This window comes from Choristoneura fumiferana, unplaced genomic scaffold, assembly GCF_025370935.1.
Source record: "Choristoneura fumiferana unplaced genomic scaffold, NRCan_CFum_1 Sck3bRy_48;HRSCAF=218_pilon, whole genome shotgun sequence".
Taxonomy (NCBI): domain Eukaryota; kingdom Metazoa; phylum Arthropoda; class Insecta; order Lepidoptera; family Tortricidae; genus Choristoneura; species Choristoneura fumiferana.
The window spans coordinates 5,682-29,518 of NW_027413034.1; the positions used below are offsets into that span (position 1 = coordinate 5,682).

General features: G+C 38.2%; 4 protein-coding genes and 1 pseudogene across 5 annotated transcripts; 2 read left to right on the forward strand and 3 right to left on the reverse strand.

Moving 5' to 3' along the window:
* Positions 1-608: 608 nt before the first annotated feature.
* LOC141445194 (uncharacterized) lies at positions 609-7,320 on the reverse strand. The gene is made up of 4 exons (XM_074110977.1): positions 7,293-7,320; positions 5,250-5,339; positions 3,820-3,973; positions 609-1,094 (listed from the first exon to the last, which is right to left on the reverse strand). The coding sequence occupies exons 2-4, from the start codon at positions 5,312-5,314 to the stop codon at positions 984-986; spliced, it is 330 nt and encodes a 109-aa protein (XP_073967078.1). The 5' UTR covers positions 5,315-5,339; positions 7,293-7,320; the 3' UTR covers positions 609-983.
* Positions 7,321-7,331: 11 nt separating this feature from the next.
* Positions 7,332-14,805, reverse strand: LOC141445193 (zinc finger X-chromosomal protein-like). Of its 2 annotated transcripts, none has more exons than XM_074110976.1 (4): positions 14,016-14,805; positions 9,127-9,358; positions 7,909-8,015; positions 7,332-7,592 (listed from the first exon to the last, which is right to left on the reverse strand). In XM_074110976.1, the coding sequence occupies exons 2-4, from the start codon at positions 9,334-9,336 to the stop codon at positions 7,397-7,399; spliced, it is 513 nt and encodes a 170-aa protein (XP_073967077.1). In that variant the 5' UTR covers positions 9,337-9,358; positions 14,016-14,805; the 3' UTR covers positions 7,332-7,396. The 2 variants fall into 2 exon arrangements, with proteins under 2 accessions (XP_073967077.1, XP_073967076.1); XM_074110975.1 differs by lacking the exon at positions 14,016-14,805 and adding an exon at positions 10,484-11,197.
* LOC141445192 (uncharacterized) lies at positions 11,517-18,044 on the forward strand. The gene is made up of 2 exons (XM_074110974.1): positions 11,517-12,369; positions 14,886-18,044. Exons 1-2 carry the CDS (start codon positions 11,576-11,578, stop codon positions 15,769-15,771), a joined length of 1,680 nt encoding a protein of 559 aa, XP_073967075.1. The 5' UTR covers positions 11,517-11,575; the 3' UTR covers positions 15,772-18,044.
* Positions 18,045-18,485: 441 nt separating this feature from the next.
* LOC141445195 (uncharacterized) lies at positions 18,486-21,660 on the reverse strand (annotated as a pseudogene).
* Positions 21,661-21,930: 270 nt separating this feature from the next.
* Positions 21,931-23,772, forward strand: LOC141445196 (uncharacterized). The gene has a single exon (XM_074110979.1). It carries the CDS (start codon positions 22,052-22,054, stop codon positions 23,489-23,491), a length of 1,440 nt encoding a protein of 479 aa, XP_073967080.1. The 5' UTR covers positions 21,931-22,051; the 3' UTR covers positions 23,492-23,772.
* The last annotated feature ends 65 nt before the right edge of the window (positions 23,773-23,837 follow it).

Genomic DNA, 23,837 nt, shown 5'->3' on the forward strand with positions numbered 1-23,837 from the left:
AATGTTTCAGTTTACTTAGTAGCTACTTGGATATACGTAGTTTACTCTATTAGCTCGCATACGTGACGAACACTGACTTGCAAGATACGGGCCTTGCCTAGTTTGTGAGTCAGGATTCAACTTTTTTAATTGTGCTATGTTTAACCTAAGTTGTCTTTTTCTTTGTAATTGTTCATTCCTCTCTTGTGCAATTTTGTCTTATTGAATAAAGATTTTATTATTATTATTATTATTATTATTACTTTTTCCTGCAAGACGGCCTTAATTTCATATTTTGTACGGAATATTCCAAGTTTAGGTATATTTTATACCTTAGGCTGCTATTTACTCTTAAACTACTAATAATTCTCAAGAAAACTTAACCGTTATAGTTTTCTTTGTAAGTTTGATACACTTACTACCCCTAGCATCCAGATTTTTTTCAAATTTTGGGGGGACGCTCGATTTTAATGAAAATTTGCACTTTAAAGTTGAATATTTTGCAAACAAATCACTGAATCGAAAAATCGTTTTAGCAACCCCCTAATGGTTTTATCCAACGATACCCCACACTACAAGATTGGATGAGAAAAAAAAATCAAAATAATTTTTTTTTTTTTTTTTTTTTTGTACCATTTTGTCGGCATAGTTTACATATATATCCGTGCAAAATTACAGCTCTCTAGCATTGATGGTCCCTGAGCAAAGCCGCGGACGGACAGACATGACGATTTATAAGGGTTCCGTTTTTGCCATTTTGGCTACGGAACCCTAAAAAGCGGATGTTGTTGACTTTGCTTCTATAGATATGACTCATATGCTTTTTCTATTTTTGTCTTAACCCGCGTTAGAGTCTGAGAGATATTTGAGAGATATGATAGATATTTATTATTATAACTATCCGAAACATTTGCTACGAAACGAAATTCTATCAAAATGTCTGTCTGCAAATAAGGGAACATCCGGAAAACCATCATCCATGGATGCTTTCAAAGACCAAGGGTCTATTTCTTGCGCTCCCGCTTCCGAAGAATCTGCTCGCTCCAGTCTTTGACCAGCTCTGGGTCGTGGAACTGCTTTGGTTTCCCGGTCTTCGGGTTGATGGGGACTTTGCCCTGAAAACAGATTAAGAAAGCTCCAACTAGAGAAGATCTAGTGTAGTACTTCCCAACCAAGGGGGCGTAGGGAAATGTTAGGGGGGGGGGGGGGCGTAATAGCACATCTAGGTAGTAGTGCTGCGTAAGTAAATTAACTGTTCCAAACTTAAGGCATGTTAATATTATTTTTGGTTCGGGGAGGCTCGGCGAAATAAAGGTTGGGAAACCCTGACCTAGCGAATAATGTTTTTGGGTCGATCAACTTTTCCCTGTACCTCGTTGCCATGGTTACGTCCCCTGGACAACTCTTTAAAACCATGAGTTTCTCCATGTTTTCTGTGGTTATAATTCATAGAGCGTACATTTTTGTCGTAGTTACAAGCCCATTATTTAATGGACAATCTCCTAAGCACATTAGTAGCATATATCATAACAGTTTTTTTAAGAAACTCTGTCACTGTTGTCTCTTGGACAACGGGACAGAATAACAAACAAGAAAAATTACTTGATCAGTAGGTTAAATTTTTTGTTATAATTTTTTTTTCACGAGATCTAAGATTAATAGTTTCATTGAAAATACAAACTGAAATATAGATGCACAGAAAAACCAGAAAAATAAGACCATCACTGGGAATCGAACCCAGGTCCTCGGTAATCCGTACCGCGTGCTATACCGCTACACCACTGATGGTCAACGGTACCGACACGAATTTCCCCTATGCACCTCATATTCCAAAAAAACAATCTTAATTTGATTGCTTAGTAACGATATCTCTTGTCCGGGTGAGCGGTTAGTTCCAATGGAGTGCCGAAAAAGTTTCTCGATGAGGGCTACGGCATAGATGTCGCTAGCGTCACTGCTTAAGTGGCTAAATAAGAAACAAACAAGCTGAGATATGAGGTGCATAGGGGAAATTCGTGTCGGTACCGTTGACCATCAGTGGTGTAGCGGTATAGCACGCGGTACGGATTACCGAGGACCTGGGTTCGATTCCCAGTGATGGTCTTATTTTTCTGTGCATCTATATTTCAGTTTGTATTTTCAATTTAGGTTTTACGGGATGACCGTAAAAGTAAAAATTTGGAATTGAAATAAAAAATACAAAAAGATTCCAAAAAACCAATCTTAATAGTTTAATGTCAACTGCTCATCACCTTTTACGAAAAATTGCTTTTTGCGTTCATTATTGAGGAGTCCTGGTGCTTCATCACCCGTTCCATTTCACCATATGCATTACGATGAGCATAAATTGCTTAGCAACTGTGTTAAAGTAATTGAAATTCAACCCGTGAAGTACTTGTTATTGAGTAGTCGCTCCGTTGGTCAAATGTGGTCTTCATCATCAGTTCCACTTCACCAAATGATGATTTTCAAAAGCAAATGCACGAGTTACTACTAAATATATCGAAATTACTATAGGTGTCCATACAATATTTGAAGATTTCCCTCGATTTCCTTAGGATCCAATCATCAGATCCTGATTTGGTGCTTATGGGACCTAATTGAAAGCATTCCTGGACGAAAGAAAATTTTTTTTCGAATCGGTTCATAAATGACGGAGTTCTGAGGTAAACATAAAAAAAATACAACCGAATTGATAACCTCCTCCTTTTTTTGAAGTCGGTTAAAAAAGTTGATCGACCCTTTCCTCAGTGCGTATCTAGTTAGTCGCATAATATAATTTTCGCAAGTCACGTTTGTCCGAATTTTTATTTGTCATACATATTTTTTCCCGCCGAAACCGCAAATTTTTCTGAAATTTTTAAACAGTCATTCTATAGAAAACTGTAGGTAAGGTTAGGTTAGTTTTATAACAATTCTGAACAATTAATGAATTTAGGGAAAAAAAGAGTTATGACAGACATGAGCCGATTGGATATGGAATGGACCCTGGGGACCTAGTGAAAAAGGGGTTAATTCTGCAGAAGTTGAACAGCTGATTTCGACTTAAACCTCTTTACACATAAAATAGAAAATAGCTATGTAATTTCTGCAGACTTAACCCCCTTTTCACTAGGGTCCCAGTTTTTCGTCGTATTTTTTCGCATAAGTACGTATTTATCTTGCTTCCTCAATAAGCTTCAGTAAGCTCCAGTAATCTAGTTGAGATAATAAATACGAACTTTGCCGATATAATACGATGGTTTGCACATTACTCACCACATCTGTAAGTACCACTACCATTACCACTACCATGAGTTTACAGTGACCGTACTCGGGCTCAGGATGAGTTCGTCCACAGTCCCATTTTGTCACCTTCTTAAATCGTCCTCATTCTCATACAGTCTACTGTTCTGATTCGCCAACACTCCCACATCGTCACTGCGGCGTGAGGACAGTCTTGGCCAGCGTTGCGCCGTGTTTCCTCACCATATGTTTGTTACAGTTGGACCAGTTCGCGATCTCCATGCTGCAGAGGTGACAGACAGACATAGGACGGGCCCCGTGAGCTGGCGTTGGCAGAAGGATTAGTTGCTGTTGCTGATTAGTTGTTGTTGGCCTGTTGCTGGACCAGAACGGGCCCAGACGTGGGCAGCTGGGCAGCAAAGTCTCAGTCAGGCATTGGGGCCAATAGTGGGCGTACTGAGCCCAATTGTTGATAGCTCAGGCCCAGGCAGCGAGGGAAGTGTTGCCCCAGCAGTAGGCCGCAGATTGGGCCTTGCCCACTGCTAGGCTAGTGGAACCAGAAGTGGGCGCACTGGGCACAGCAGTGGGCATTGTGGAAAAGTGTCGGCAGCGTACCTGCGGCGTGAGGACAGTCTTGGCCAGCGTTGCGCCGTGTTTCCTTAGCATATGTTTGTTACAGTTGGACCAGTTCGCGAAGTCCTTGCTGCAGACGTGACAGACATACGGACGGGCCCCCGTGTGCAAGCGCTGGTGGGTTTTGAACACGCTGCTGTGGGAGAATTGGTAATGATTTACAGCCTTATTCATAAAAAATCCTTAATTGAGGTTTGATCGGTCTGTTACTTAGCAGACTGATTAAGCTTGTTAGACGGTTGTCAAGAAGTATGATTCATAAACGCTTGCTAGCAGTCTGCTAGTTGTTGAGCTGCTGATAGACGGATTAGACGCGTTATGTTGGCAATCTTGACAAATCAAAGACAAAAAATGGCCTCATCGATAATTAAAAAAAAAAATTGACAGCAGTGACAGCAAATTAGCAGGAAAAAAAAGCGAGATGTTTGTTTTCCCGCCATTTCCGATCCGCATGTTTATGTTTAAGTGCAAAAAGCCGTAATTATGTTAATCATCCTAATTTTATTTTTTTCATATTTATTGTTAGTAAAGTAGTAAAGTAGCAGTAATTTTAGAGGATTTTTAAATACAAATTCCTGAAAATAAATTTTCCTGTTTTTTTTTAATCTTTGCGTAACTTCACCCTTCACTAAAAATATCTTCGGTATGGTTTTTTGCTCTTGTCAAAGTCAGCTGTTCAAACTTGTGGCGGCCATTTTGTGACTTAGCAGGGAGATAAAGGAGGGTCTACGGTCCTCTAACTTTAGCAGTGCCTTAACCCGTCGCTTAACTACACACAAAAAAGACTTTCCGTTGCAGATTCCAAAGAAAACTTTTATTATTTCACATTAATAAATTGATACCTTGTACTATTTGTATTATTTATTTCGTAATCCATCCCTAATCCCTCAGAAATTTTCCATAACTAGTGAAAAACTTCAGTGATCATAATAAACAATGAGCAGGAAGATTGAACTTTTGCAGGTGGTAGGACCTTGTGCAAGGTCCGCCCGGATTGCTACCACCATCTTGCTCGCTAATCCTGCCGTGAAATAGCAGTGCTTGCATTGTTGTGTTTCGGCGTGGAGAGTAAGACAGCCGGTGAAATTACTGGCACTTGAGGTATCCCATCTTAGGCCTCTAGGTTGGCAACGCATCTGCAATCCCCCTGGTGTTGCAGGTGTCTATGGGCGGTGGTAATCTCTTACCATCAGGTGACCCACTTGCTCGTTTGCCATACAGTCGAAATAAAAAAAAAAAAAAAAATGTCTCACAAAAATCTTAGGTATGGTCACCCTATTGAAAGGGACAAAGGGCATCGGTACTAGCTATCTCGTTCGTCGTGCTTTTGAGCTGCAAGTGCTCGGTCCCGTTTAGGTAGTACGTCCATGGGGTGACCTCAACTCTGCTGGCACTACCTACAGCATACTTACCTGTGTCTGAAACTCTTGTCACAATGTTGGCACGCGTACCGCATGACATCAGTATGGCACGCCATGTGTCCTCTCAGCTGATACTTTAGCCTGAAAAAAAATTTTAACAAAAAATAAAACGACTCCAAAAAAATAAAAAATAACAAAAAATGGAACCGACTACAAAACCTTGAAAATATTTTCTAGGTAAGTAGGTACGTACTAGCTCGAAGTCGGTGACTCAGCACGAGCCAGCAGGAGTGGGACAATTCACAATAGTCGTCTACCTCACCTACATACTATGGGTTTCAATCCCTCCTGCTGGGTCGTGCTGAGTCACCGACTTCGAGCTAGTACGTACCTACTTACCTAGAAAAATATTTTCAAGGGTTTTGTAGTCGGTTCCATTTTTTGTTATTTTTTTATTTTTTGGAGTCGGTTTTAATTTTTTGTTAAATTTTTTTTTATTTCTCACTTTTTAGTGATTCGTAGCCAAAGAACATCTCACAACTATTCCATTAAGCCCAAACACGACTTAGTTACGTTGTTTTATAACAGAGTTCCGTCGCCTACCTTCTGGCTTCAGCATCAGATCAGTTCGAAAGAATCATTAACTTAAAGCTTCTTCTTAGTCGCTTATCTAGGTAAGTATATTAATCATGATAATTTAAATTTAACCCGTGAAATACTTGTTATTGATAGTAGTAGTTCCGTTGGTCAAATCTGGTCTTCATCATCAGTTCCATTTCACCAAATTATGATTTGCAAGAGCAAATGCACGAGTTACTGCTAAATATATCCAAATTACCATAGGTGTCCCTACAATATTTGAAGAGTTCCCTCGATTTCCTTAAGATCCGATCATCAGATCCTAATTTGCTGCTTATGGGACCTAATTGAAAGCATTCCTAGACGAACTCAAAAAAAAATTTCAAATCGGTTCATAAATGACGGAGTTCTGAGGTAACAAACATTAAAAAAAAAAAAATACAACCGAATTGATAACCTCCTCCTTTTTTTGAAGTCGGTTAAAAACAAATGTCACCAATCAACTAAAGATCTGAGTCTCTTCAAAGATCTATCAAAGAGACTCAGAGATACCACAGGAGACCGAAGAGCTGGCAGTTTGCTCGCTCAACGCATCCACGCTCCACCAAGGACATGCTGCCAGCATCTTTGGTACCATGCCGCAGGGTCCATTTTTATTAGGGTTCCGTAGCCAAAATGGCAAAAACGGAACCCTTATAGTTTCGCCATGTCTGTCTGTCTGTCCGTCCGCGGCTTTGCTCAGGGACTATCAATGCTAGAAAGCTGTAATTTTGCACGAATATATATGTAAAGTATGCCGACAAATGGTAGAATAAAAAGTCAGCCAAGTTTGCAGGTGGTAGGACCTTGTGCAAGGTCCGCCCGGATAGCTACCACCATCTTGCTCACTAATCCTGCCTGTTAAGTTTTCTTGAGAATTAGTAGTTTAAGGGGCTGTTTCACCATCCATTGATTAGTGTTAACTGACGGTTAAATGTGATGCCGTCTCCGTCTATTCGAACAAAACAAATAGAGACGGCATCGCATTTAACCGTCAGTTAACACTAATCAATGGACAGTGAAACAGCCCCTAAAAGTAAATAGCAGCCTAAGGTATCAAATATACCTAAACTAGGAATATTCCGTCCAAAATACGAAATCCTTAGAAAAACATTACTTATTTTTTTCGTTATGGCTACGGAACCCTATTTTGGGCGTGTCCGACACGCTCTTGTTTTTTTTTAATTTAATAAACACGTTCGGCCTCAGTGACACGTGCCAGCCTTTAGGAGGTACGAATTATTTTGACACGACATGCGTGTCACTGGCATAGGAGTAAGAACTAAAAAGTCACAGACGTGTCACTGGCACCGGAATGTATTACGTCTGTGACACGTATACGTGTCACTGGCATAGAAGTGACTGCTGTGGGATATGCGTAGGCATAGCGTAAGAGCTTAGTGGATCGTTGCCGGGGCCGAACGTGTTAAAAAAATCCAAGTTCTATAGCAATAGAAAAAAACAGTTGATACTAACTTGAAACTCTTGTGACACACGTCGCATTCAAAATCCTCTCCGAAGAATGCGTTCTGACATGTTTCTTCAACCTTGTCATAGTCAAAAACCCCTTCTTACAAATCTTACACACACACAGTGATTTTTTGCTTGGGCGTTCTGGCGTTGGGTTTTATATAGACGTCCACGTGGGATTTGAGTGCTGATGGTGAGATGAAGGATTCGCCGCAAGTTTCGCACTGATTGTGCTGGTGTTTTAATATGTGGAGGATTATTTGGTTGGCTTCGTTGTATTTGAAATTACAGTATTGGCAGTAGTACCTGGAATTAGAAACAAAAAGGAAATCATTTATTCAAAGTCAAAGTCAAAATATCTTTATTCAATTTAGGCTATAACAAGCACTTATGAATGTCAAAAAAAAAACTACCACCGGTTCGGAAAAACCTCTGTTGAGAGGAATCCGGCAAGAAACTCAAACGAGGTATATTTTTAGGTAAAATTATTAAATTAATTAGTTTTTAGAATATATTAGAATAATTTAACAAAATGACATGTAATAATGATATTACCAATAAAAGAGTATGAGTATGAAACTGAAAAATGAAAATGAAGAAAATTTAAAAAATAACAACCTACTTTAAACTCGGTTTATGCTCTCTGACGTGGTGTACGAACTCGCGGACAGTGTCCACCGTCTCTGGACACTCCGAATATTGCATCGCAAAACACTTTCGATGCACCTCCTTAAATGTAGAGAAAACTATGATTGTTTTTTTAGTCTTTTAGTCTTTTTGGAGCGACGACTTGGTTAAGATCGCGGGATCGCGGTGGATGCGGAAAGCACAAGACCGGTCTGAGTGGAGAGCCTTGGGGAGGCCTATGTCCAGCAGTGGACGTCTTTCGGCTGACATGATGATAGTCTTTTTTGTGTTAAGTAAAGGAAAAAGCAAGGTGAAATGTGTGGTGCATGGGAGAAATTTGTGTCTATAGACTCCTGTCCAGCGGTGGTGTAGGGGTTATAGCACGCAGCACGGAATGCTGAGAACCTGGGTTCGATTCTTAGCGCTGGTCTCTTTTTCTGGGTTTTTCTGTGCATCCAATATGTTTCAGTTTGTATTTTTGTATAGAAAATGTTCAATTGTCTATGTGCATACCATAGGACTTTTATTTATTGATTTTTTACTAGCTGTTGCCCACGATTCCGTCCGCGCAGAACTCGTATACCGCGGGAACTATGCAATTTTCCTTGATAAAAACTATCCTGTGTCCATTCCAGGGACTCAAACTATCTGTACAACTAATTTCATCTGAATTGGTTCAAAATACCTTAGTCTCATAAGTAATACTATAACTTCAAAACACTTTCATGGCAAAACAACATATGCTTAAAACAACCAAATGTCAAAATACCTAAATTTGTATTACACTGAGATTGTCAATTTTTACATAAGATGAATCTTCCTTTTTCTGCCGCGACGGTAATCTTTTGGCACCAAAAAAAATAGGCATTTTGCCATTTAGGTGTTTTCGGTTTGAGTTATTTTAATATTTTGTCATTTCGGTCATTTGGTATTTGAAGGAATTGTGCATTTCAATCTTTAGGTATTTAGAGAATATGACGTTTTAGGTCAAAGTCATAATGAATTTCGTTAATTTTAAGAATGAGACAATTTGACATTTAGGTATTATGAGCCCATGGTAATTTGAAAATTAGGGGTATTAGTGAATAAGGTATTATGAAATTTAGTGGGGTAGTAAGCCCAAAGCTAACAAACTTTTGCATTCACATTATTAATTTGATGAGTCTCAAGGTAGTTTCATGTTCATTTGGTTAGGATACAGTTAAACATCAACCTTTGTATGCCGTCGTAAGCTATCCTGGTCCGTGAACTTAACACTGCATTCTCTGCACCCCCAGTCATAGTTGGCCCATGACACTTCGTAATGCGACAGATGATTGTGCAACGCAAAGTCATCTTCCAAGAACTCTCCGCAGGCGGAACAGTGCGGTTGCATCTTGTGCATCTTTACATGGTCTGCGAGGGTATCTGGGTCTAACTTCATGTTGCAGTGCTGACAGAACTGGCTGGAATGAAAATAGAAGGTATTCTTAGACATCATCATCATATCAAGGGCAGGATTAGGGTTGCAGGTAAATGAAAATATCGATATTTATATTGAAAGCTTGAAAATATCGATAATCTAATATCAACGTTTCAACGCGATATTATTGATAACTTAAAAAGTGAAGAATTAGAAAATGAAGAGAAACATGCTGAATGGCGATGGACCCTTGCACCAGGTAGGAACCCACACAGGCGTCAGAACCTCTTTACCTAATTTAACGTCCAATTTTTTGCCTGTTAAAGTGTCCCATTGCTGGGCAAAAATAAAAAATAAAATACATAAAATAAAATAAAACCTAAAACTAAAACAAATTACTTAAAACCTCTGTGTGAGATTTGCCAGAAGGTAGAAGACTTGTCCCATTTGTTGTTGGAATGTGCTCGGAACTCAGACTTGAGGAGAAGGGTTCTTGGGGGTTTGGGCCCCATGCACAATGGCCAGGTCAATCCAGCATCTGACAAAGCCATTTGCATTTACCACTTTTTTAATATGTCCCTTGTGTAGGGAAAATGAGCGAGCACCCATGAGGCTGACATGATCACCTGGAGTGTTCAAAGCCTCACAAAAAGAAGAAAAGTATTAAATAAATATCTTTTATTATTATTATTATTATTGTTATTTATTTAAAAAAAATACTTAAAGAGTACCCTTTGGCAAGGATCCTGAAGATGCTGGCAGCGTTTCCTCTTTGAATAGCCAAGCTAATTCTTTGTCCGAGGAAGCTGCCAGCTCTTCGGTCCCCTGTGACGTCTACTAACCTTTTAGAAATTTCTTTAAAAAGTTTTAAAGCGCTAGGACCCCACGGACCAAGAGTCTCTACACCAAATGGGAAAAAATCGTATTTGGTGCCAAGAACTATATATTTGGACATTTTTGATTTTTCAACTGCTTCAGATGCTGTTCCGGCTCTGTCACAGGTACCATGGAGATAGTAAGGAGCCAGCGAGTCGGAGCAAGTAGCGTCCCATACAAGCACTTCCATGGAATCAAGCTATTTTAATTGTTACATCCCAACAGAGATTCAAACCTTCAAGCTTCATAATCAGGGTCACTAACCACTAAGCTATCCAGTCGTTGTACTTACTTCAATTCTTTCCTATGTCCTCGAACATGCTCTACAAATGAATCAAAATCGTCCACAAAAATATCATCCGTGCAATCTATGCATTTAATTGAAAAACAAACATCATGGCATTCTTTACTGTGCCGTCGTAGGGTTCCCAGATTCTTCAATTGCACATTGCAGTGGCTACAAGCCCATGGATAAGTAGACCAAGATACTAAAGTTTCACTATATTTTTTACAATATGTCACATTGTAACCATCAAATGCTATTTTTAAATTCAATATTTTCATCTTTTGCTTCAGTCTTGGGTAAATCGATCCAAGAAGATTCTTTTTCACTACTTGGACAGTCTACACTATTATTGCAGTCTTCTAATTCGGATTTTATTGAAGATGATGTCAAATAAGTTAAGTCTAGCTGAGACATCTTGATTTTAGTGACAAACTCGTATGAAGAGTTTAAAGTTTGGATGCAGTGTGTGCATACGGTCTCTGGGAGAGTTGTTATAGAGAAATCTACTAAATTAGAGCTGAAAATTGACAGTTTATTCATAATTTCTTCGCGAAAGTTTAAGTTTGAAGTTAGATTAATTAACTCGTGAACTAACTTCTGTTCGGCACACAGCCTACAGTATAATGATAAAGAGACACTCATTGTTACTTTTCAACATAAAAACCAATTAGTTTTATAAGTTTTTAAGTGCACAGACAGATTTTCACACACAGCCGTACACTATTTATTTTACTTTGACATGTGTCATGTGTCAGAATGTTTTTTTTTGTATTTAGCTAAAACCAGCAAATACCTAAATAAATATTTTAATTTTACTACTACTACTCAGAATACAAAGACTAACAAATGTGAAAAACTGACAAAGAAGTATTAATTAAGTTGGATTTACTACAGATAAAATCTATTCTGTAGATTTTTTTTTTGGTGATATTATCAAAGCTATTTCTTCCGAAGCTTACAAGAACATTCGAACGCGCCCACAACAAATGTCAGCCAAGCCATTTCAATTTTATCTTCTCTCTTCTCTGTGGTAATTGTTTCGTAAATTCCGATTTTGTTCGTATTATTTGTTTGGAGAAGAAATAATGGAAAATTGCTATGGATAACATAGAATTAATGCATTGCCGCTTCTGCGCGGAGCCGAGGGACACTGACAAACTCATAAATTTGACCATGGATCCGGAAAAATGCGAAGACACTGCTTCAAAATTAAAGTTCCTAAACGCTATCTACGTTGATATTGCGAACAGTAATCTGCCTAAAACGATATGTTTTGTTTGCTATGAATCACTCAATAATGCTTACAATTTCCTTCACAAGGTAAAGGCCGCACAAGACGCAATAATAAACATATTTGCACCGAATCTATTGAAAGTAAACCCATCAAGTGACAAGTATACTTTTGAAGATTTGATTATCGATGAAAGCGAGCCTAATATTAAACAGGAGAGTTCCTCTAGCTCTAAAAACCGGCCGGACCCTCAAATACTTGTTAAAGTTGAACCAAAAGAAGAAATGGTAGTTTTTGAGCCTGATATTGACACTAACAGCACAGGTTGCAGTCCTAGCCCTCCTGACTTCGACGATGGCCTCAACGTCCAAGATATAATTGACGCAGCAATGTCTGGTGCACCATTTACAAATGATGTTACAATTTATGCTAAAGAAATGTCCGATATCAATAAAAAAGAGATTTCGGAATGGAAAGACTATCCATGGCTCTGTTCGCATTGTAATATAGAGTTCCAGGATATAGCGACTCTCCGGAAGCATTCTAAAATAGTGCACAGAAAGTGCTCTGCATTCATGTGCATAGATTGTAAGACGTTTACGAATAACTCCTTTAGTTTGTTTGTTAAACATGTTTCTAATAAGCACCGAACAAGCCTTAGGTAAGCAATAAAATAGGTTTTTTTTTCATCTAGGCTTTAGTACACCAAATGTGACTATGTCAGCCTCATGGGGAGCCTCAGATATATACACCACACTCTGCCTCTCTTGTACTGAAATCACGTCTCTGGGTGCAAAGGCTAATAAACCTGTAAATCAACATTGCTTCTTCTGAAAGCCTTTGACTCAGAATCACATTTACACCTCCATTGAACAAGCCCATACCATCCAAATACCTCTCTGATGTCCTTTTCCTGATCACATTCCAAAAGAAAATGAATAAGGTCTTGTATGTGAGTTGCTTAACTTCTGACTCAGATAAATCCATAACCATTTGGGAGATAATTATAAAAAGTAATATTAACGTTAATTCGGTGATTTGATAGGCAGTATTTCTTTTTTATGTCTTCAGCTTTAGGCTTTATTAAATAAAGCAATCCTGTTCGGCAAATTCAGCATTAAAACCATCATTTCTTTAAAAAAAAAAATGTTGATTGGATTTACCATTCATTTAATATACCTTATAAATTGCAATTTATGTGTCTTTGAAAACACTCAGTGTGAATTTGTATATTTTAAATTAACAGACCTGGGCAGAAAAAAAAATCTCGCTGATTGGCTTGGATAGACAACATTTGAAAAAAACTGTCATATGGATTTATCGGGTATAAAATTTAAACTAGTTTTTTATTTTTACCCTTTTATTTAATACCAAAATCTTAATAAATGGCACAATTTCGATGCACCAAAAAAAAATAACCTAGTTTTTATTTTATTTTTGTAAAGAATAGGATATTTTAAGATACCTTTTTCATTGATTTTGAATTTGGATGAGTATTTATTTTTTTATATTTTTTTTACGAAATACGCTGGATGACGTCACAGTGAGACAGCCACGTTCCATTGCCTAGAAAAATTCAGGTTGTACATAACACATAACATAATCTGTGGCATTACAATTTGACAATAATTCAAGCACGGCTTAGGGTCCTAAATGAACCGTGACAAATAGTTTTATTTATCTCTCTTCTTTTAGCTTCGATTATTCCTGTTTATTTAATGGTGTGATAGTAAATAGATATTTTTTTATTAAAATCTGATATTTAAATTCTTTTGTATTTACTTGTAACATAGTAATTTAATAATTTAATTTGTAAAAATACATTGGAAATACTCATATACATTTCGGACTTAACAATAAATGACAACTGTTTAAGGCCGGGTGCGCATCATGTGATTAAAGTTCTATCTTTGTCACTCTTTGCTATTATAAGCAGGACAGGAACATTTCAAATTGTCAATTTGCTTACGAGTGTAGACCTGCTTTATAACTGCCTTTGTGACGAGACACTGCAGGGGTCAAATGAGGGTCATTACTTAAATTTTGTTTATTTAATTCAGTTTATCACATTTTTGGAATCTGATTTCTGAAAACGCTTCACAAAGCCTATTTCTCCAAATGGTTTTCGATTTATTATATGTTGTCAAAAATTGGGACATCCCAATTGGATTTAACCGAGTTTGAAGTTAAGTGGCTCATGTAAAGGTGACTGTATAACTCAAAAATACTAATAGTAGTTGACTTTGGTAAAATGTTGGGCGTTGTTCAAGTTGGGTATCCAAAATAAAAGAATTGAGGGAGTCTAACCTGGTTCGAATTGAGTTGCCCTTGTGTGCTGAATCTTGTGGGACACCTGATTCTCTTCTTTGATTCTTCCACCCCAGGGTGCTCTAATGCAGGATTCATATCTTATTTCGCGTAGATCATGTCGAAGGGAGCAGGAGCTTGACCCAACGCGCTGCAGTGATGAATAAATATATGTGATTTTTTTCCTACCCTCAGTTTGACCATAAAAAAGTTGGATAATAGGGCGAGTGAAAGGAGGGTAGAAATTTGGTGTAGTGATGAGATGAATGGGTACTTGCCACAAGTGTTATGTAAACCTAGGGTGGGGAATCTTTGCTTTGCTTAGTTTGCTTTGCTTTGATGATGTTGTAGGATTGGGGGGGAAGCTAGATGGTGATTTATGTAAAGCTAAATTAAAAATTAATATTGCGGCTAAATAAATTAATATGCATTTAATAAAATTGAAATGTGTACAAACAAAAATGATACTTTATAGTTCTTAAAGTTGCTTGTTTTTCTAGTTTTGAAGGTACAATAACCAAAACCTGAACAGCTTGAAAAAATATACCATTGTTTAGGTAAGCATGGGAGTGGGGCTTAGAACTTTGCTTAATTTTGCTACAAGGGGAAGGGAGAAGTCAAAAACTACAAAAACTCTGCTTACATAACACTTGAATGACCCCTGCTGAAGCAACAAGAGCGAAACAGGAACTAGCTTTTGTCCCGTATGAAGACTTAACAAGCCATTTTGATAACTGCATATGCATTGTAATCCATATGAAGCACACCAAATTTTTTTAAGTCAATCTCAGTAAGGGGGGGGGGGGGGGGATTAAGTATACAATTTTCCCTACCAGTCTGCTAAACATCATAAATATTGATATTTTTCAGAACACGCTGCTATTACTGCGACGTTTCAGTAACTGAAGAAGAATTCCGACACCACATCAACCAGCACTTCAGCAAATCACAAATCCCGTGCCCGGCCTGCGGAGAAATACTTAAGAACGAAGACACCCTCCAAAAACACCTATTAGAGTACAACACTGCAAAACCAAAACGGAAACCACGAAGAAAACGAGGCACACCCATCACCATCGCTGATCTTACTTGTAACATTTGCATGAAAGTCTACAAGAACCCTAATAGTCTAAGGGATCATATTAAACTGCACCGTACCGACCGCAAAAGGGACTACACCTGCGATCGCTGCGGCAAAACATTCTACAGCAAAGGCACATTAACATCTCACATAATGTCGCACGATAAAATCAGACCGCACATTTGTAGAATCTGCAACAAATCATTCTTATTCCCTAACATGCTTCGGAGACATGTTGAAATGCACTCTGGAGTCAAGCCGTTCAGCTGTGAACAGTGCGGGAGGTGTTTCCGACTGCAATATCAATTGAACGCTCACAAAATTATACACACAGATGCAATGCCGCATGTGTGTCAATATTGCAATAAGGCCTTTAGATTCAAACAGATATTGAAGAACCACGAGCGACAGCATACCGGCGCTAAGCCATATGCTTGTAATCAATGCGGAATGGAGTTCACCAATTGGTCTAATTACAACAAACACATGAAAAGGAGACACAATACTGATACTTCGAAGAAGAAAATTACCCCGGAAGGTGTGTTTCCTATTAATCCAGAGACAGGGCAGATAATGCAGGTACAAGATGCGGGGATGGCCGAATGGAAGAATAAGATAATGATTCCCGCGAAGAGAGGGAAGAAAAAAGTTATAAAGACCGAAGATGTTGACTGATGTGCGGTATGGTAGTGGCCATTGAGCTATCATATGTTGTTCACAAGAGGGAAGAAATCACGGGTGGGTTTAAATTTTGCGTGGATTTAAAAATTTCACTAGGTGAGAGGATAAAGAAAAATCCATGGAACAGAAAAAACAAGCCTATAGAAAAATAATAAGAGATTTATTCAGTAGTTTGTTTGTTTACAAATTATGAATCACAAATAATACAATTATTAACAAAGTACAAACTATTAAAAGGCATGTTAACGAGACAAGTTGACGCCATATTGTTTACTACCGGTACAGAAGTTATTACTTTTTTTTTTCGAATAATCGCTAAGATTTCAAAATGTGTAAGCCCAGTTTAAATTAGCAAGCAAAATCGTGCAAGTTGGATTACATTGAGATTCCATAAAGCGAACGACTTTAAAGTGGTCAATCGAGCGCCGCAATGTAATGTAGGTACCTTGCATGATTTTTCTTGCAAGTCTAAACTGGGCTTATGAATACGCAACTGTATTTCTGGCAACACTGCAATGGTTTCGGAACAAGACTAAAGTTTTCTCTTGTGTTTTCTATTCCATGGAACCATCTCACAAAGTATCACCCCGACATCGCTTGGAGTCCCCTACTGCGTATTAAGTTAGTTGTGTTTTTCCCAATAGGAACTCAATTAGGTTGCTCTTGGAAACTTTTTGGTCCCACTCCCGCTTTTCTGGCAATCCCCTTGCCCTCACTTTCTAAGGAGATAAGACTCACCTTCCTTCAACTTACGCAAGATTGTCTCGAAAGCCTCTCTTGGTGTGGTTGCCTTAGCAAGTTTCTGATACTCCAAGACAAGAGTCCTGGGGTCCCAGAGAATTATCTGTTCTACGGCTCAATCTGGCCTGATCAACAGCTCGATCTGAACCTTTACATTGTTCTCCTCCTTATTCAATGGTCTGGTGGGCTCTAGAATGACCTTTCCTTCCTTCCTGACATACCTCATAAATTTGAAATTGGTGAGAATTTCTGAAGTGGGAGCAGATCTATCTCTCAGAGGGTTCTGCGAAGCAGATATAGAGACTGTGAGATTGTCCAACATACCACTGAATGACTTGATCTGACTCTCAGTTTTAGAAATATAGTGAGCAACAGTATCAGATTGTTTTCTCCAGATACCTTCAGCTGCAGACATTGAGTTCGTGGCGTCTCCCAAATTTTTTACCAGCACGGCCATGTCAGCAGAGACCAGGTGCATTTGGGTCATCATAGAGCTAAGAGTCTCAAAACTAGATGATTTTCTAGCTGATATAGCTCCTTTTCGAAAGACCCCTGGAGCAGGGGGAGTTATCCGGTTTGGAGATCATAAACAGAGTGATATAGTCCCCAATAATCTGTTCACCCAGTGTGTCCCAATACTCATCTAGAAGATCAGTCTCCTCGTCTTTTAGGAGAAAAGAAGCTTTAAACGCCTCTATCACCTCAGATCGGTGATTGCATACTATTGACCTGATGGTTCTGGGATCCTCACAACGTTCCTTGAGCTTAGATATGATGCTCTTAAATTTAGTTTAATTTATGGCTCACCCATGACCCAGCAGTTTCCCCAGAGTTTGTGGATTAATTAGCTTCAGGAGATCTATCATTTTTCTCGTCTGCAGGGATCCTTTTGGGTGAATTGGGAAGAGGATGTCTTTCCTTATGCCAATTTGCTCCATAGATGCTGCGCATAGTGCTGTGTAAATTTTTGAGTCGGATGATGTTACTGGGTCTTGATTAGAATGAGACGAGACAACATTGTGAACCTCAGCCAAGTCATCATCATGAGATAGAGGCTCAGATGGGATCATGGGATCGATATGGATACTCTTGTGTAATGTCTTCTTGTAATGTTTCTTACATTGTGGTTGACAATCTTTCCTCTTCTCACTCATTATTATATGGGTGGAAGGAGATAGTCCATGGATGAAACGGGGTGAGGGGAGAATTGGATTCCACAAGGGGTTCAGAATAGTTGTTGGTTATTGACAAAAGAGTTGAAACAAATCGGTGAGAAAATGGCTCCTAGGCATTACGTGCGTTAGCTGGCCTGTCAGATTTCTACCCCGTACTGGCTGAAACAAATAATTGACCATTTTATGTTCATTTTACAGTATTCTGCATTAGTCGGCCTTGTTTTAAAAATAACTAATTTTTATAATTTAAACTTAAGCAATGCAATAATTAAGTTAGTGTAATTTTATTGATAAACACGTTTTATTTATTTATAGCTATTAAACTGTATTACTATGATTTACACTTATCAAGTTTTATTAAATTAAATTACATTTAAATTGTGGTTATTCTTTAAAATTGGCAGCGAAAACCGAAATGAAGGAAGCTAACCTGGTTCAAAAAGTTGATTCTGGCGCGTAATTTTGATGGGCGATAGTTTCTTCTTTCCTATTTTATTTCTACCCCCAGGGTGCGACAACAATCGCTCGTATTACTCTTCCCCACTGTTAACGTCGAAGGCACCAGAACCTCGACGTTGCTGCAGTACATTAAACGAGCGCACTTTTGCAATCTACCCTCTTTTTTTGCCAAACCTTTTTTTTTAATTCTCCGCAAGCGCAAAGGTTTATGAAGCCATACAGCCAGTTAGACCGTAATGAGTATAAAGGAAAAGAGGGTAGTAGGTGCTACGAACAAATAGATGTTATGGAGGTGAGAGATGAATCTGTATTTGTGTATAATAAAACAAAACATTATTCGTAAAATACATTTACTGACAACAAATTAAATTAAATTGTGCCTCAACCCAACTTAATAATGCGTACATAACATGGCACGAACAACTTATTTAACATCATATACTTCCATTCATACTATAAAATCCTATTTACATGTGTTTAGTACTCTACAAATAAAACTTTTTTTTTTCTATATAAAAGTGAAAAGCTATGGTTTAAAATTCTGCTTTACGTTAAATAATAGCTGCATCTTTAACTATGTTTAAAACTAACAGAGTTATGTTTTATTTTATACACTATGATCAAAATAACATAAGTATAATTACTTCGTATAATTATCTTAGAATGGAAAAAGAAAGGCCACATTACAATCACTTTATATTCTAGAATCACTGAAGTTTGCGATGGCATTCATCTCTTTCTACCCTCGTCTGATGCTGAGTGAAGAAGTAATGAAAACGAATGTGTTTAATTTGACAAGGCTTCTGATTGTTATACTTTCAGACTCAAAAAAACCGCGTTCAAATCGGTCCACCCGTTTAAGAGCTACGATGCCACAGACAGACACACAGCGGTCAAACTTATAACACCCCTCTTTTTGCGTTGGGGGTGGAGGAACTGCATGAACACGCATATCTTTTATAAACTTGGCTATCATAAGATTGCGGGTGAGCAAAGAAAATTCTTTTAGTTCATTCATAATAAAAAGGACTCCCAGAGCTAGTCCTTTACAACACTACCTTCCACTCACTTTGGTGTACTCGTGTTATATGTCTAGTCGACTGTGGCAAAACAACAAGAGTAGAAGAAAGACATTAAAAAATGAGCCAATCAGCAAGACTAATTTCAAAAGGGCCCCACGATACTAACGCCATCTAGCGATATTCCATCTATCAGAAAACTCTCATTGGTTTGTTTTTGCTGGAGGGTGGATTGTATGTCACGACACATTCTTTTAGAGAGTAACAAAAGATGCATACAAAGTTCTTTCTACATTCTAAGACATTTATCCTTAAACTTTAATAAAGTGCCAAGAAGTTAAAAAACACTCGAAAGTGGCGCCACCATCTAGGTATGCAGTCTCACTTGGGTACAATATATATGTTCTATTTTTATCCAATCTTTATCCACCGCAACACTTGCCTCTGACATGATTATCTTTATCCATTGGATATTAAGTCTTGATTTGATTTTGATTTTTTATTAAAAAATACCATTTAGACCTTACTGTAATCTCAGAGAAATCAATTAACATTTCACGCGTGATTTATCGATTGACGACACTAACGCCATCTCTTGTCTTGAAGGCCGATGGAGCTTGCAAAAACAATTGCCATACACATTTTTAGCTACAACAATAGCTATCATTTAAAAAAAAGTTGATCAAATAGAGGTTCCAATTTGGTAAATTGTTACTTCTGAGCATCGCTGCAAATAGCTTTGCCGCTCATCAAATGACTGCTATTGACTCTGACCGTCAGCACATCCATCTACTTCGCTCTTGCATTCTTTCATATCCTCGTTTTTCTGTTCCTCTGCTTCTACAACAGTCTGCTTGGGCCTACCAGGGCGCCGTTGTCGCATCATCTCTTTCTTCCACTCAAGAGTATCCTCTGTCTCCGGAGTAATTACCACCTCGCCAGTAGCCGGGTTGATGGGGTACAGACCTTCAGGTGTATGCTTCTTCTTAGCCATGTCCATACCATGCCGTCGCTTCATGTGTTTGTTATAATTAGGCCAATTTGTAAAGTCCCGTTGGCAAAAACCACAAGTATAAGGCTTGACACCAGTGTGTTGTCGAACATGCTGATTCAATATAGTTTTGAATCGAAAACCCTTGCCGCAGTAAGCACAGATGTATGGTAGTTCATCTGTATGAATGATTTGATGGGATTTAAGCTGCTTCGGGAGCCTAAAGCACCGACCACACTGATCACAGGAATATGGCTTCCTTCCGTCATGTACCCCCCACATGGTTACGTAGCTGGCTTATGGTTTTAAAGCCAAGCTTGCATATTTGGCAGTGGAACGGCCTCGCATTGTCATGTAATAGCATGTGACCAGCTAAATTCTGCTTACTAAAGAAGCACTTTCCACATTTCTCACATGTATGGTCCCTTTTTTCTATCTGTATGAGTTAAGAGATGTGTGCTCAAGCTACCTTTGCTTTTGAATACTTTTTGACACAGCAGACAGGTAAGGTCGTCCACGGTGACCACAGTGTTACTTGGGATACGAATGCCCCTGGCTCTCTTGTCGCGGAAGAAAGAGCTAGTATGCTCTGTCAACTCCTCCAAATTGGCAAAAGCTGTGTTACAGCCCATGCAAATGTTTGGTGACGTGAAATGCACATTTTTGTGTATGTTCGCTTGGTATGGTTTCAGGAAGTTCAAATGGCACACGTAGCAAGACAGTTTCAGGTATTTCCTATGTCTCTTGACATGTAAAAGGAAATTATCCAGTTTCAGTTTCCTGATGTTGCAATCGGTACATTTGAAAGCATTACAACACTTGTGATACTGCATCGAGTGTGCTTTCAACTCGTCTGCGGTCGCAAACTGTGTTTCGCAGTAGGAGCAGGTCCATAAGTAATCTTTCCAAGTTAATTTAAGTTGGGAAAGCGGTAACGAGTCCAAACCCATACATTTCGTAGTTTTTGCTTTCTTCTTACGTCTGCCATTTTCCTGCTCTGTAGAAAGTACAGGTTTTGATCCTCCTCTACCTCGAGCTTTATTGTCAGGTTTTGAACTACATCCACGACCGAACTCGCAAAATACGCCTCGCCACCATCCGAATCGCTCTCTGATACTTCTTCTTTCTTAACTCTACGAGCTAATATGTTGCTCAGCAACTCTTGAGCGTGATCCACGTTCTCTATGAACTCGAAAGCCCTGTCCAAGGAGCTAATGCACACAAAACAAACAGTTTTAGGTAACACTTCATCGTTAAATAGACTCAATGTCCTTGCATTTAGTCTTCTTAGCTTTTTCACGATTTCATTGCGTTTATCTTGCTCGGACTCCAGATCTATGAGTTTGTTATTAGGTTTTAATTCGGCGCAGAGCCGACAGTGTGAGTTTTCCATATTTTTCCTAAATAAGCACCCAAATTTGCAAAAAATCTGTAACTATTTTCGTTTCTTGGTCGACATTTGACATTAACTTTGTTTTTAATATCACCACCATTTTTAGAGTTGAGTGAAAAGGTCAGTTGCAGATACAAGGATTTTGAGAACATTGCTGACGATAAAATATTTTTTTGAGTAAATTCAATTTCTCAAAGAAGGAATAGTCTTCATAGAAGTTAATTCCTTGCTTCTACTGCTTTATTTTCTAAAGATTTTCTGTTGAAAAATCCTTACTAAATAGCACATTTGAAAAAAAATCGTAAGATTATATATTTTCTCACGGATCAAAACAAGATCAAAAAAGAAGAATCCAGGGCAACCCCAAAAAAAAAAGAAAAACAAAACAATTGTTTGAGCTCGAGCGCAAAGATTTATTTAAATAAAATTTGATATATTACCTGAAATAACCGTGAGTTACTCGTTTACTTTCTACTTCCCATCAAACTGTTTCAATATGAATTCGTCAGACACGTCACATTGCCGTCTTTGCGCTGAAAAAAAACCAATTGCGAAGCTTATCAGCTTGGCATCCGACAATAGTCGCAGTGGAATAATTCAGAAATTAAAGCGTCTGAACGTAAATACTGCTGATTTCTTCGACGGAAGTAATTTACCGAAAACAGTGTGCTTAATTTGCCTCAATAACTTAGATAAGGCTTATGAGTTCGTCGAACAGGTGGAAAACGCTCAACAATTACTTGTTATCATTTGTCAAAGGGTGAAAAAAGAAGCTATATCTGATGATGATACTACAGAACCGCTCCCTCAAGCTCAACCTGCTAAAGAACTGGATAAAGAACCTGTCAAAGAGGAACCTGTGGAAAATGTGGCAGTGAATTTACCAAAAAAAACTGTGATTAAAAAGCAACCTAGTCAACCAAAGTCACAGCTTTCGTGGAAGGACTATAATTGGGCATGTGGCAAATGTGGAACAGAGTTCCCGACCATAGAAGAGTTCAAATCTCACTCCATGTCATACCATGAGTGCTGTAATGCCTTTAAATGTACCGATTGTAACAAAAAGATGTTACGGTTGGACAAGTTTGTGTTGCACGTAAAAAGGCACAGAAAATATTTAAAACTGTCTTGCTATGTTTGTCATTTAAAGTTTTCTTCGCCTTACAAAGTCAGTGAGCATAAGAATATACACAAATCCTCAGAACATGTATGTTCTGGATGCAATACCGAATTTACTAGCATAGAATCCTTAAATGAACATATAAAACTGTATTATAAGAATCGAGCTGGAAATTCAATAGCTGTGCTTGATTCATCAGACAGCTTGTCTTGTGCACTATGTAAGAAAACCTTTAAAAATAAAGGTACTCTGAACGGTCATCTTCTAGTCCATGTAAAACGGAACCCTAAGAAACGGGTCCATATATGCGACAGGTGTGGGAAAGGGTACTACAATAAAGCTGACTTGGTGTCCCATGTTATATCCCTGCATAACGATGCAAGACCATACCAATGTGAAATCTGCAAATCAGACTTTAAAACTATAATAAGATTAAAAGCACATGTAAAAATTCATGACAATTTCAAACCTTTTGCTTGTTTGCAATGTGGACGTACATTTAGGCTTCAGAAGCAGCTCCGTTCACACGAGATCGTACATACAGATTCTCTGCCATTTGTCTGTCCGTACTGTAGCAAAGCTTTCCGTTTTAAAAGCATATTAGACTTGCATTTGCGTCAGCATACTGGTGATAAACCATATTGCTGTGAGTTATGCCAAAGAAACTTCACGAATTGGTCTAATTATAATAAACATATGAAACGCCGACATGGCACAAGCATGGTGAAGAGGAAGGTTATTTGGTCTAATGACAATGACAATCCTCCTGTGATGGCCAATGTTCCTAATGAGGAAAAAGGATTAGGTTTTGTATGAATGTGTGCTTCACTTAATGGTACAAACAGCATTATAAAACCTAATAATATGAGAGGCAAAAGTGTGACACAAACCTAATTTTATGATTTTTCTTTATATAGAAGCAAACTATTTTGTTGTTATAGGGGTATTAATGATTTACCTAACTTAAAATGCAATTTGTGACATGCAAAATGAGTGCTTTTCTTATAATATGCCTAATTTATAATTTAAAAAATATATCATTGTTTCTATTTTGTAAATAAAAACTTCCTTATTTAAATGAAAGTTGAGTTTGAGTAATAGGGTAAATAAATACTTGTTTTTGGCACTGCAATGTTATATGATTGTTACTGAACTATTTGTG